Below are 13,464 nucleotides of genomic sequence, written 5' to 3'. Positions count from 1 at the left end.
TGTTTTGTATTGATTATGTCTTAGCCCAGAAATAGTCAGCACGAAAAAAATGCAAATTTCAATCATGTTGGTTCAAGGTTAAGGTCATATGGTGAAATCTGAAGTAAAATACAAATGGAATATTTTTTATCTGCATCTATATCGTTTCACCCCTTAGAAAGATTTTCAAATAACTTGACACAAAATGTCATTTTTAAGAAGGTGAAGTGTAGAAAAACAAATTTCAGGCATTTTGGTCCAAGGTGAAGGTCGAGTGGTGAAATTAAGGCCAATTAATCAGTATTTCATCTCCCCACAGATTTTCAAATGCCACATCACCGATGTGTGCCATAATCATAATGTGGCAGAATGCACCTTTAAGTCATGTAGGTTAAGGGTCAAGGTTAGATAGGCATTATTTCATGCCTGCTCATATCTTTTTTAATCCTTTAAAGCATTTTCAAATAACTTGGTACAAATGTTTACCATACAAAGCCAAAATGCAGAAAAGAGTTCATTTCAACCTTCTATTAACAAATGAAATAAAGCTTTTTTGAGACAAGCGCATTTTCATTTTAAACTGCATTATTGCCTTATTTAGCCCTCAAAGTGGTTTGACCACGGTTTTGTACTGCACATTACATTCAGAAATTGAAACAGTTGAAATTAATAAAAATACTTCTATATTGTCATTTTAATATTTGCAAGTTTGTACAGTACAATGTCTAAAGAGCCAGGTTAACAAGAATATAAAAATGTAACTTAAAAGTTTTGTTCTTGTTGTGATTTAATTTTATATTGTTATATATCACTAAGTTCATCCACACACAATCTGACTAAAGTACATCTTCTATTACGCTAGGCATAGGATCTGAGAACGACCTATTCATAGCCTCGTTCTGACGACCCTTTTGCTAGCCAATCAGAGCTTAACTTACAACATTTTGCAAATCTACCTGTAGCCTTGACTTTTGATATTTACAATTTCTTATGTCGTATTGTGTCAGATGGCCGGTTAGCTCAGTCGGTAGGTAACTTGCTTTGTAAGTGAGAGGTCCTGGGTTCGAGCCCTGGAATGAATGCACATTTTTCTTGCTCTTTGACATTGGAACAAGTCGTCTGATTGGTTAAAATAAAAATAGCAAAACTGGAAATCCAAAATATACAGAAGACGTATGTGAATGGGTCGTTCTCAGATCTTCGTTTAGAAGATCAAGTACTTAAGTCAGATTGATCCACACACAACCTGACAGCATCAAAATTACATACATACATGTCACAGATGCAATTTTAAAAGCACTAATCTCCATATTTTGGCAGAAATTATCTTTCTTTCAATTGAAGTTTGGTCGTATTATGAACATTAGAACATAATGCTTATTCAAGAAAAAAGAAAAAAAAAACATGACCTGACTTTGAAAAGTTACCTGGGCTGCCGCGGAAATAAGAAAACTCCTGCTTTCTTGACAGATACAGCTTTAGAATTAAGGCAGTTTACCTCCCGTACTCCATTACAAAACACTGTTCAATTTTTAATTGATAAATTAGTAAAAACTAATCCTTACCTGTATATTTTTCCATCCATAACTACATTGTAAGTTTCAAAGCCTTCTTAAGAAATATACTAACAATAATTTTGATTTTTTTTTTGTCATACATCTGGAGATCAGTGCCTTAAATACAGATCATCCATAGGCCAGCTGTGCCTTTTTTCTATGACTAATGTCAGGATAATAAATGTGTATAAGTCTTTATTTGTCTATTTTCAGTTCAAATCCTGATCTTTTGACTGAAGTCACATATGGAGAAGTTGGAATAGCACCCAGTAAGTATTCTTTAATGGGTATTAAATTTTGTTTCCTAAGTGATATATACATGATTGTATTTACTGATACCGTAGTCTGGGTATTGTTGACATTGTTTTTAGCTCGACTATTTGAAGAAAAGTCTGAGCTATTCCACTCACCCTGGCATCAGTGTTGGCATCACACCTTGGTAAAAAGTTTTGCAAGTACTTATAGCTGTCATTTAAAGGCATATAGCTTTAAAACTTGATATTTCTTTTTCTAGGTCAATTACCAACCTGACTGGGTCAAGTCCCATAACTCTGACATGTATTTTTGCCAAATTATGCCCCTCTTTTGGACTTAGAAAATTCTGATTAAAGTTTTACATGCAAGTTACTATCACAAAAACTAATGCATATCATTGAAACTCTATAGATATTTCATCATTTAGGGAAATAATATTTCTTGATTCTGGGACAACAATTTGAATAGTCAAGCAGTGTCTTACGGACAGCTCTTGTTACTTCATGATTTAATGGTATGCAACCTTGTTAAGATCTAGTGATTCAGTTAAAGGTTGTATAATTGGACATAATGCATTTTCATAATCCTACTCTATTTAAATTTAAGAACTGCATGACTATTCTTTGAAATTGTTAATATTCATTTGGGATGACTTTTCATTTATTTCATTTTTTGGCCAATCCTTGAAATTAAATCCAAAAAAACTTTAACAAATTCACACTCATTTTATGATAAAAGTTTGAAATCCATGAGTTCATATTACTATGAAACAGCCATTTTAGCCAAAACCGCGAAAATTAAAATTTTATATGTAAAATGTATATGTAATAAAAAATAAAACCGTTGTGAATATTACTCTAAACTACAGTGTGTTGATATTAATTAAACTGGTTACCAGCTTACCAGTTTAATAAATTTCATTTGAAAAAACTCTTTTGAACTTTCTAATAAATCTATAACCTAGCTGACCAGTGTATTATGCATTTGTTTCAGTGTAAGATAAAATGAGCTGCACCATGAGAAAACCAACAAAGTGCATTTGTGACCAGCATGGATCCAGACCAGCCTGCGCATCCGCGCAGTCTGGTCAGGATCCATGCTGTTCGCCATTAACGGTTTCTCTAATTGCAATAGGCTTTGAAAGCGAACAGCATGGATCCAGACCAGACTGCGCGGATGCGTAGGCTGGTCTGGATCCAAGGTGGGGCTCAAATGTTGTTTACCTAAGTAACATTAGACAGGATATTTTCAGCAGTTGGAAGTTGTCTAGGTACTAGTGCAAATATCAAATTTGGTGTAATGTGAAAGATAATTTCATCTTTCACAGGGGTTTCTCCTAGACCCCACTCTACTTCACAATTTTGCCTTTTACTTCAGTTATTGATGAAATCCTTGCATGCTTGTAAAACCAAACACTTATATTTTCATACGTCTTTTAAATGGTGTAACCAAATTTTACCTTGGACAACCATTTGATATTTTTCATAGGAACATTAGCAACTATATATGTCTGACTTACTTTATATGAGCCGTGCCATGAGAAAACCAACATAGTGGGTATGCGACCAGCATGGATCCAGACCAGCCTGCGCATCCGCGCAGTCTGGTCAGGCTCCATGCTGTTCGCTTTTAAAGCCTATTGGAATTGGAGAAACTGTTAGCGAACAGCATGGAGCCTGACCAGACTGCGCGGATGCGCAGGCTGGTCTGGATCCATGCTGGTCGCAAACCCACTATGTTGGTTTTCCCATGGCACGGCTCATATTTCTTTCAGTGATTTATATAATTCATTTAAAGCATGTAACAGAGCTATTTTTGCCTGCTGTTTCAGTGATGGAAAAGAGTAGTACTGGAAGAATGTCGCCGGTCAGAGGTCGCACCATGAAGGAGTACGACCAGGTAGGAAATCTGTAAATAGTGTGATTTGTTTACACAAAAATTTAACTGGTGTTGGGTGTATCTGTTGATATAACCCTGATATGATAACACTTTATGCAAATGTAATTAAGTGCAGTATGTCACTGGGTTTCTCATTATATATGCAATGCAAGAATTTAGGCTCAGAGATAAAACTCACATTAGGTGGAAGTAGGAGGAGACTTGAAACTGTTTACATTTTGTCCTTCAGACAGTCAGACGTCTTAATATTCACAAATACAGAAGACTGTTGTAATTACAGATAGACAAAACCTTTTTGTACTCATAAGGTCTTGCAAACAGTTTCCTCTTTGATCATGAATGACCCCATTTTGAGTGATTAAGTGGTGGTTAAGAACCAGTTTCCATACAGAACCAGATCTCTGACAGAACCAGTTTCAGTACATGTCAAGAAAATTGAACCCTTAATTTGCCCTTATTCACACAATAGTTTGATATGGATCATTCATACTTACGCAGTAAATAAAAGGGAACATTTAACAGAGTAGCAGGGTTACAACCAATCTTAGAAAGTAAATTTTTTTTTCCCAAAGCAAACAAATTGTTGAGAAATTTTGAAAATTGGTTAGTGAAAAATGAAACTGCAGTGAAGTCAGGGAAAAAATGATTTTCATGGACCAAATTTGAATTTCAATCTTTAATTCTGTCTAGGATATCTTATTGCCTTAACAAATGCTCACATTGTTAGTAACTTAGTAATAGACATTTATTATACTTCTGTAGGCCTTTTAAACAAGAAAATCCTCAATTTAAAAATGGTAGGCTGTCTTCACTGGTTAATCATATTAAATGTGTACTAAAAGGGTTTGTTAGTTAAAATATTTGTAAAAAATAAATTTGAACATGAAATGATTGGATGATCGGGTAATGAAGAGGGAGGGCAAGAACTGAGCAGGTATTATCAGTGAAAAACATGATTTGAACATGGAGGTAGCATTGCTTATGATCAACATTTTTGAATTGTTGAGGTTTCAAATTGAATACAATAAATCAAGCTGTACTATTTCTTCTGATGACATGAGTTAATTTTAACTAAATGGTATTACTTGTAATTTCTGTCAGTACAGAACGGATGTCATGTTTCATTTTCAAGGTCTAGGTCACAGTGAAGTTGGGACCAAAAGCAAGTTTACTATCAGTGACTTGAAAATAGTTAGACACGCAACCTTGAGCCATCAAACTGATATCCTGTGGTCAGTAGGTCACCCCTTTCCTTCTTGGGTCATTAGGTGAAGTCAAGGGCACACCATAATTGAGACTGAAAATGACATAGCCTCCCTGCTTAGCTCAGTAATGAGAGCGCAGATATGAGGACCATGGGGTCCTCAGTCTAATTCTGTGGTGAAACGTATGTACTTGGTGATGATTTGATAAAAGTTTCAGTGTCTGAATTCGTTTTGACCTCCATCTCTGTTTCACATGGAGATGTGGCAGTTGTTTTGGAAGACAAGTAAGTGATGGCACAGAATCCAGGAACACTGGTTAGGTTAACTGCCTGCTGTTACATAACTGAAGTATTGTTGATGAATGGGGCTAAATCCAAAACAAACAAAAAATGACATAACCAGTTACTTCTTTTAGGCCATCATGTGGAGCATGTGATTTGTAAACAGTTCTTGATATTGATAATGATTCTGATTGTTTATTTTCAGCAACTTGGGGAGTTGAAAAAGGAAAACTTCAACCTGAAACTGAGGATCTACTTTATGGAGGAAAGAATGAATACAAAATTTAATGAGGAAGATGTCATAAAACATGTGAGTACTTAAAGTCTGGAAATAAAATTACATATAACTATATTGTATGATGTGTCTTCTCCAAGTCGATCTTGTTAATATTAGTTCATAGTTTGTCTTATTTCTCGAACTTCTGACAAATTTCAGTTAAACTCAAAAAAGTAAAAGTGGAAGGTTTTCATGTCTGCATAGTTTATTATAGCAGTAGCGACCTAATAGAACTATTTATTATTGAAAACAAACCTAGATGTAATGAGTGCTGAACCTTCTTTCCTTGTGTCTTTCAGAACATAGAGTTGAAAGTAGAGATGGAAAATTATAAGAAAGATCTTGTAGAGAAACAGGCATTATTGGAAAAGGCTTCGTAAGTCATTCTTGTTTTATTAAAGGCAAATCATGCTAAAGAACATTTTTGTAAACTGCCCCATGGTCTGCTGTGTCCCTATTAAGAAGTTGTGATAAGACATTACATGTTTTAGGTAGAACATCCGGTTTCAGAACTGCTGCAGACTACAGAGACATAGTGTACATTTTCAAGAATGTAAAAGCAGTGCGAGCAAGGGTTTTGATATCTATGTGAATTATGGGATGTTTTTAACAAGCATACAGTTCTAGCCACTTGCTATATTATCTGGCACAAGTTAACATATACTTCTACTTAAGTTGCCTGAATGAACCTGCAAAAATTTTCTTTTGTAAGGTTTTTACTGCCTGGATCATGACGGATCTGTTTGATAAAATGAGAGCCACCATTAGACATTTATTAATATAGTTTGAAATCTTGATTGTTTAAATGCATAAGTATTGTTACAAATTAACTACCAGTGTGAAAAATTAACAGAATGAGGATGTTTTTGTTACAGAGAAACTATAGATACTTTGACGAGTAAATATTCAGAGGAGCTGGAAAAGGAAGTGATCAACATCAAACAGGAATGTGACGATAAAGTAGAAAAAGCCAACCAGGTTTGATAGTATTTCCACAATTTTCATGTAATATATAATTTCTATACATATATTATGATTTCAATAATCTAAGAAATTTTACCAAGTGGGGCCTCCTTGGTCAAGTGTTAAGATCACACATATTGAATCACTTGCCTCCTTGCCACTATTCAAGTCTCAATGAGTTTAAATGCAGAAATGTAAGTAGGCTTTTGGTCTTTTTAGTGTGATTAATGAGGTTGATTTTTATGCCCCTGAAGAGAGGCATATTAGTTTTCAACTGTCCGTCCGTTCGTTCGTTCGTTTGTTAGTTAGTTCATTCGTTCGTTCGTTAGTCACAACGTTTACTTTTTGCATGAAGGCACTTTACTTGCGAACCACTTCACCCAGGACCCTCAGACTTCACATGCTGATAGTACTTATTGAGTACACCACCCCTACTGACTTTGGGGTCACCAGGTCAAAGGTCAAGGTCACAGGGGCCAACGTTAACTTTTTGCATGAAGGCACTTTACTCGCGAACCACTGCACTCAGGACCTTCAAACTTCACATGCTGATAGTACTTATTGAGTACACCACCCCTACTGACTTTGGGGTCACCAGGTCAAAGGTCAAGGTCACAGGGGCCAACGTTAAGTTTTTGCATGAAGGCACTTTACTCGCGAACCACTGCACCCAGGACCTTCAAACTTCACATGCTGATAGTACTTATTGAGTACACCACCCCTACTGACTTTGGGGTCACCAGGTCAAAGGTCAAGGTCACAGGGGCCAACGTTAACTTTTTGCATGAAGGCACTTTACTCGCGAACCACTGCACTCAGGACCTTCAAACTTCACATGCTGATAGTACTTATTGAGTACACTACCCCTACTGACTTTGGGGTCACCAGGTCAAAGGTCAAGGTCACAGGGGCTAATGTTATTTTTTTGCATGAAGGCACTTTACTCGCGAACCACTGCACCCAGGACCTTCAAACTTCACATGCTGATAGTACTTATTGAGTACACCACCCCGGACTGACTTTGGGGTCACCAGGTCAAAAGTCAAGGTCACAGGGGCCAATGTTAACTTTTTGCATGAAGGCACTTTACTCGCAACCACTGCACCCAGGACCTTCAAACTTCACATGCTGGTAGTACTTATTGAGTACACCACTCCTACTGACTTTGGGATCACCAGGTCAAAGGTCAAGGTCACAGGGGCGAACGTTAATTTTTTGCATGAAGGCACTTTTCTTGCGAACCACTTCACCGCGGACCTTCAAACTTTACATGCTGATAGTACTTTATAAGTACACCAACCCTACTGACTTTGGGGTCACCAGGTCAAAGGTCAAGGTCACAGGGGCCAACGTTAACTTTTTGCATGAAGGCACTTTACATGCAAACCACTTCATTCAGGACCTTCAAACTTCACATGCTGATAGTACTTATTGAGTACACCACCCCTACTGACTTTGGGGTCACCAGGTCAAAGGTCAAGGTGCTGCGGGGGCATTTGTCACCATTAGTGACAGCTCTTGTTTTTTGCTGCTAACTATTTTGGTAAGATTTATTCATTATATCTGTCATTTTTAGCTCAGCTATTTGACATCACACCTTTGTTAAAGTTACTTCTCAGGAACCATTGTGTTGAGTGCACTGTCCTACAGACAGCAGTTGTTGATCTTGAATATAAGAATAATTCTACTGCTGTAATAATTTCATTTTATGTAAAGTTTATGTGTTTAGCTAAACTGACTTTATCATGCCATTAAGCAAAATTGTGTTTCATATCACATTTCTTTGATATCAGTTTCAATGATTATGCTTGTATTTGACAGCATGCCTTTGAGTTAGAAAATGAGTTATCTGCCCTTGAAGACAAAATGCAAGAACTGGAAGAAGAGCGTGATAAAGAGTTAACACCAAAGTTGGAAATGAAAGATAAACAGATTCAGGTATTTTTGTACCTTGACTAGTTGATTTGTGTTTAATCATTACTGATATTTTCCTGTTGACGCATATCGTAGGAAATCTGTTTTATTTCTTTCCCAAATTAAAATAAGCCACTTTTGGAAGCAAAACAATCCTCTCCTATAAATGCATGTGTGTATGTATGTGTATGTAAGTTTATTTATAGCCAACACCTGTAGCCCATCATGGCTTCTCTTCTAAAATGTTGTTATTAATTTGAATGTGAGGATAGTTCAAAACACAGAAGATGCTTCCGTTCAAGAAGTTACTTTAGTTCTTTAGTGTGCCTGATGTAAAGCGCCCATACATGAGACTAACATAAATCCAGATGGTAAGTTCCCACACCCAAGACAGAAATCCAGATGAAAAGAAGACCATACATGGGACTCCTAAATATCTATATGTTAGTATGGGGGTTCTGCTCTAGATATTAATACCGAACAATGGGAGTGATTTTATTTTACCAGTACTTGTTCAAAATAATGGGACTTTGTCTACCTTGAATTGTAGCAGGAAGGGATTCTAGCACTTCAGCAAAAATATGGAGGGGTGGGAGAGGGTTGCGGATTCCCACCAATTTTGAATCAGGTGGAGTGTATTTGGGTTTACAGTGTGGAAGATTTGCCTGCCGTGTTTAATGTATGCGGGATTTTTATCTGACACATTTTGTCATTGGTTTATTTAAAAGGACAGGTTAGGGTAAAAAAGTTTCTGTAACAAAAAGAATTGAAAATTGCAAATAAATTTGCTGCTTTTAAAAGATACAAATCGAATATTTATTGAAATGGTATAAGATTACAGTATGGTGTATTAGTTATATAAAAAAAATTTGTTGCCCGTATGTTAATTCCTCTTATTGTATATTTGTAGGAACTGACTGTCAACTTAGAAGAGAGGGACAAGTATGTATAAATATTTTTTTCTTCGAAAATTCCGATAATACATGGCAAAAGATTTATTAAAAAATATTTGTGAACAATTAAGAAAATGGTACAAAGATTGGCTGCTTGAGAAAACAGTTGTATTTGATGCTATAAAGGGGACAGACCAACCATGCTAGCAACAACAGGTTTGAATCTATTCATCCTCCACCACTGATTAATGTGGTGAAGGAGTCAGTGACCTGTGTAGAAAAGGTTTGTACTGGTATACAGTCCAGAGACACTGGTTAGGATAACAGGCTGCCATTCATAACATTACTGAGATAGTGTTGAAAATTGGCATTAAACAAATATTAAACTAACCTGCTAAAAAGGGGGAGCTTGTTAAAACTTTGTCAATTTCATCTTTGTTTGGTATGTTAACTTTATGTCATTCTTTACTTAGAAAACTATGTACTTCTCATTATCTATCATTATGCATGATTTTTCAATTATGAATTTTTCAATGGTTATATCAGAGAAATCTGTGACCTTGAAGAAAAGGTGAAAGCTTTGAAGATAGAGGTGACCGAGCTGAAAGATCATGCTGAACGGCGTGAGGAACAGTTACGAGAGGAAATGGAGTGCATACGTACAAATCTAGGCCGTAAAGATCGTGACATACAGGTAGATGTTTGATCACTCTATTTCAGCTTTTACATTTTGTACTTGATACATTGATATCTGTTCTAATTGATTTCAGCAATTTTTATGTCAGAATGTAGATATTTTCATGAGAAGGGTAGAGCATTTAATGTAAGTGTCATAAAGGGTTTTGCTAAATCTGAAGTAGCTGTGAGTTTGATAATCAATTGTCTGTCACATTTCATTAAAGAAGAATACACAGCCAAAGTAGGTAGAGTAAAAAGCTATAACATAGTGGTTGTTAGACCAGCCCTGAAGAAAGGGGCATATTCCTCTGAAATCACTCTACCTCTGAGATATGTGAGGAAGTTGTCAGTTTCTTGTGGAGAACAAGTTAGTACTTATACAGGCTTTGCAAACACTGACTTCTGTTACATATGGTGAAATGGTGTTCCACTCGTATCATATCAATAAAATAGTAAGGTTTCGTTGCATACCAAAGACTTTCCTAAATATAACCACTGCTTATTCATCTGCTGATAATACTTATCTATAAAGGAATACCCTTCTGACTGTCAGATAATCAAGTATATGATTTAATCTGTATTTTCTCTCGTGGGTTATATATTGCTGTTACTTAAGTTACCATATAACAGGAAAAGAGTATATTAAACTGCTGTGTTTCTCTTTTACTAATGTTTCAGTGATAATTGAAAACATTTTGACAGAATCTTTTCAGTCTGTGTAAAAGCATTACAAAACTCAGCAGTTGGAATACTCGTTTCCTATACTCATTTTCACAGTGGAACCCCTTTAAACTTCAAAATAGACTCTTACCCATTGAAGAAATTTGATGGGGAACCAGAGGAGGGTTTTCTATACCAAGAAATTTTGTCTGGCTTTAATAGGGCAAAATTTAAAGCAGTGGCAAATTTTAGCTTTTAAAATGTTTTGGCTCCAAGTTTTCGGAATTGATTTGCGACCTGAGTCTATGAATGCAAGTTTACCATTGGTCAATTTCAAATTTTATCTCAGAAATTGCCAATCAGATTCTTTGATTTGAGACTGGTCTCCAAATACAGTTTTATAACTGTAGACATATGTTTTGAGGGGTTTTACTGTGTATCAGCTATGACGCATGTGCATTTTGACAATTCATTTGTTTAAATGTTGTGTATAATCTTGTGCATTTTTCCGCATGCAGCGATTGTCTTTTATTGTACAAGATAAGACGAGTATTGAGGGAGTTACGGCCCTTGAACGAGACCATTTTAAGGTTTGTGAGGAAATGGATATTATGGTGGCGGTGACTCGCTGGTGATGGGATGCATATTGCAATAAATTGTAATTAAGTGTTTAAAATTGCACACATCTGGCTTAACTCAGCACATAATCTGAATTTGACACAATAACTTCCTAACTAAACACAAGTTTGCCTTATTAACAAAAATCTGCAAAAAATGACATGAAATCTGTCTAACCTGTTGTAGAAGTTGCTATACTTGACTCAGATCTGCTTTTCACACTCTAGTAGGCTTTTTATAGACCCATATAGTCAAAGTGTAGTGTTTGATTATTTGTATGCTTTATCGATTAATTACTTTACCAATACTAACTTTGACAGCCTTTCTGGTCATCAGCTTGTGTAAATGTTTCAAATGTGTTTAATTTACAACAGAGTGTTGCATGTGTAGACATTTAAAGCTAGAATTATATTATGTGTTATATGCATACTTAGAATATTTTGTTTTCAATTCTTTACTTCATTTTGTTTAAATAAATGTAATCTTTGTAGGTGTATGAGTAATAATCTGAAAATAGAAATATTTTTGTAGTACAGTATTTATAGTGTGATTTTTTTAGCTAGAAATTTTTATATAATCCAAAACTGAAACTAACACTAATATTTCTATTTATATCTATTTGTTGAACATGTTTAGACTCAACGCCTTCATCAGTAAAAACAAAAATAATACAGGAAATGACGTCATGTTATGTTGCCAAATATATAGCTAGAAATTGAAATAGCTGACTTGCTTCAGAACAATGGTTTTGTTGTGAATAATTTCAGATGCCTTCAGTCTTATTGATACAAGCATCGTTGGAAGTAATTCAAAATTTCTGCCTTTGTTCTTGTTTATTTTGGCCTTTGTTGCAAATAATTCCAAATGTTTACCTTTATTCTAGTTAATGCAAATAATTCCAAATGTTTACCTTTATTCTAGTTAATTGTGGCATTTGTTGCAAATAATTCCAAATGTTTACCTTTATTCTAGTTAATTGTGGCATTTGTTGCAAATAATTCCAAATGTTTACCTGTATTCTAGTTAATTGTGGCATTTGTTGCAAATAATTCCAAATGTTTACCTTTATTCTAGTTAACTTAGGCATTTGTTGCAAATAATTCTAAATTTCTGCATTCATTCTGGTTAATTTAGGCATTTGTTGCAAATCATTTCAAATGTCTGCCTTCTTCTTGATAATTGAGGCACTAATATGTTTAGAAATATATAATTTGTCTTTGTAATATGTTTAGCAAAAAAAAAACAGCAACATGTAGACAAAATTTAGATGTATTTAAATTTGAATACTATAGAAACCATGCTTAAAATGTATAGTTAGATACCCAATGATTTTAGAGTTTGCTTTTAGAAAAAAATGTGTGCCTTGTAGTACTTGTATGCTTATAATGCAAGTTTTTTGAGAAGAGATATCTCTTATGAACTTAAACATAAAGTAGCCTGCCTTTGGATGCCACAAAATACAAGGGCATTCCTATTTGAGTATATTTGAGAAGACATGGCACATCAAGCACGTTGTGGATATACTTTAACAGTATTACCTTGCTTTTGCCAGTGATATATGATCATTGATGTGCTCTGTGGTAACTTTCTCAAATTCAAAATATGTTAACAAAATCGGGAGGCATAATGCTTTAAAACATGGAAATACGACCATTTTTTGAACATCGAATTACACATTTACTTGCTTTTTTCACCAGTAAAGTTGAGCAGTTTCTATAAGTATTAAAATAACGTTTAAACATTCTAACTACTGAATTTTGCCTGTCCCATTGAGTTTGAGTGAACAAAGTTCGACTGTATGCTATTACTGTATTGACAGGATGAAGTTGAAGATACTAAGAGAGGTTTAGAGAGGCTGCAGAAAAACTGTGATAAACAACAACAGGACCTGGATAAAAAGTCACAACTGATTGGGGTAAGTGGTGTGATAACTGTATATAAAAATTTAAAAGATCGGCTGTCGAACAGGCCAATTTCTCAAGACCATGTGACAAAAGTGAAAGTGAAAAGAGAATTGACAGTTTTATTGAAAATGTTCAGTTTTTATTTAAGCTCCAGTTTGGTACTTTAATTTTTATTCTAACACGATTCAATTCATTTTCCTATTTAACAAAGAAGGATGAAAACAGTGAATTATTATACAACAATTCACTGTTCTGACATCACAATTATTACGTCATAGCGTCAAACGGCATAGCGGCGCACTGGAAAAGAAACCACTTGAAAACGGGCAAATATTTAACGAATGTCGTCAAGGATGTACTTAAAAATCCTTGGTATCGTGTT

The 13,464-nt window shown here is 35.1% G+C and overlaps 1 protein-coding gene across 7 annotated transcripts in view; it reads left to right on the top strand.

Moving 5' to 3' along the window:
• Positions 1-13,464, top strand: part of LOC123550936 (putative leucine-rich repeat-containing protein DDB_G0290503) — a 78,884-nt gene that overhangs the window by 11,141 nt on the left and 54,279 nt on the right. For 5 of the 7 annotated variants that reach the window (XM_053524985.1, XM_045339452.2, XM_053524984.1 and 2 more), the window contains exons 2-11: positions 1,749-1,804; positions 3,622-3,689; positions 5,381-5,485; positions 5,752-5,828; positions 6,328-6,430; positions 8,237-8,353; positions 9,240-9,271; positions 9,769-9,916; positions 11,079-11,150; positions 12,998-13,093. In XM_053524985.1, coding sequence (XP_053380960.1) covers positions 1,749-1,804; positions 3,622-3,689; positions 5,381-5,485; positions 5,752-5,828; positions 6,328-6,430; positions 8,237-8,353; positions 9,240-9,271; positions 9,769-9,916; positions 11,079-11,150; positions 12,998-13,093 — 874 coding nt within the window. Of the gene's footprint in view, positions 1-1,748; positions 1,805-3,621; positions 3,690-5,380; positions 5,486-5,751; positions 5,829-6,327; positions 6,431-8,236; positions 8,354-9,239; positions 9,272-9,768; positions 9,917-11,078; positions 11,151-11,945; positions 11,982-12,997; positions 13,094-13,464 lie in introns of all 7 variants that reach the window. The other 2 variants (XM_045339471.2, XM_045339480.2) reach the window with 2 other exon arrangements.

Source organism: Mercenaria mercenaria, chromosome 15 (assembly GCF_021730395.1).
Source record: "Mercenaria mercenaria strain notata chromosome 15, MADL_Memer_1, whole genome shotgun sequence".
Classification (NCBI taxonomy): Eukaryota; Metazoa; Mollusca; class Bivalvia; order Venerida; family Veneridae; genus Mercenaria; species Mercenaria mercenaria.
Note: the sequence above shows the minus strand (reverse complement) of the source record. Positions and strands in the feature narration are given on the sequence as shown.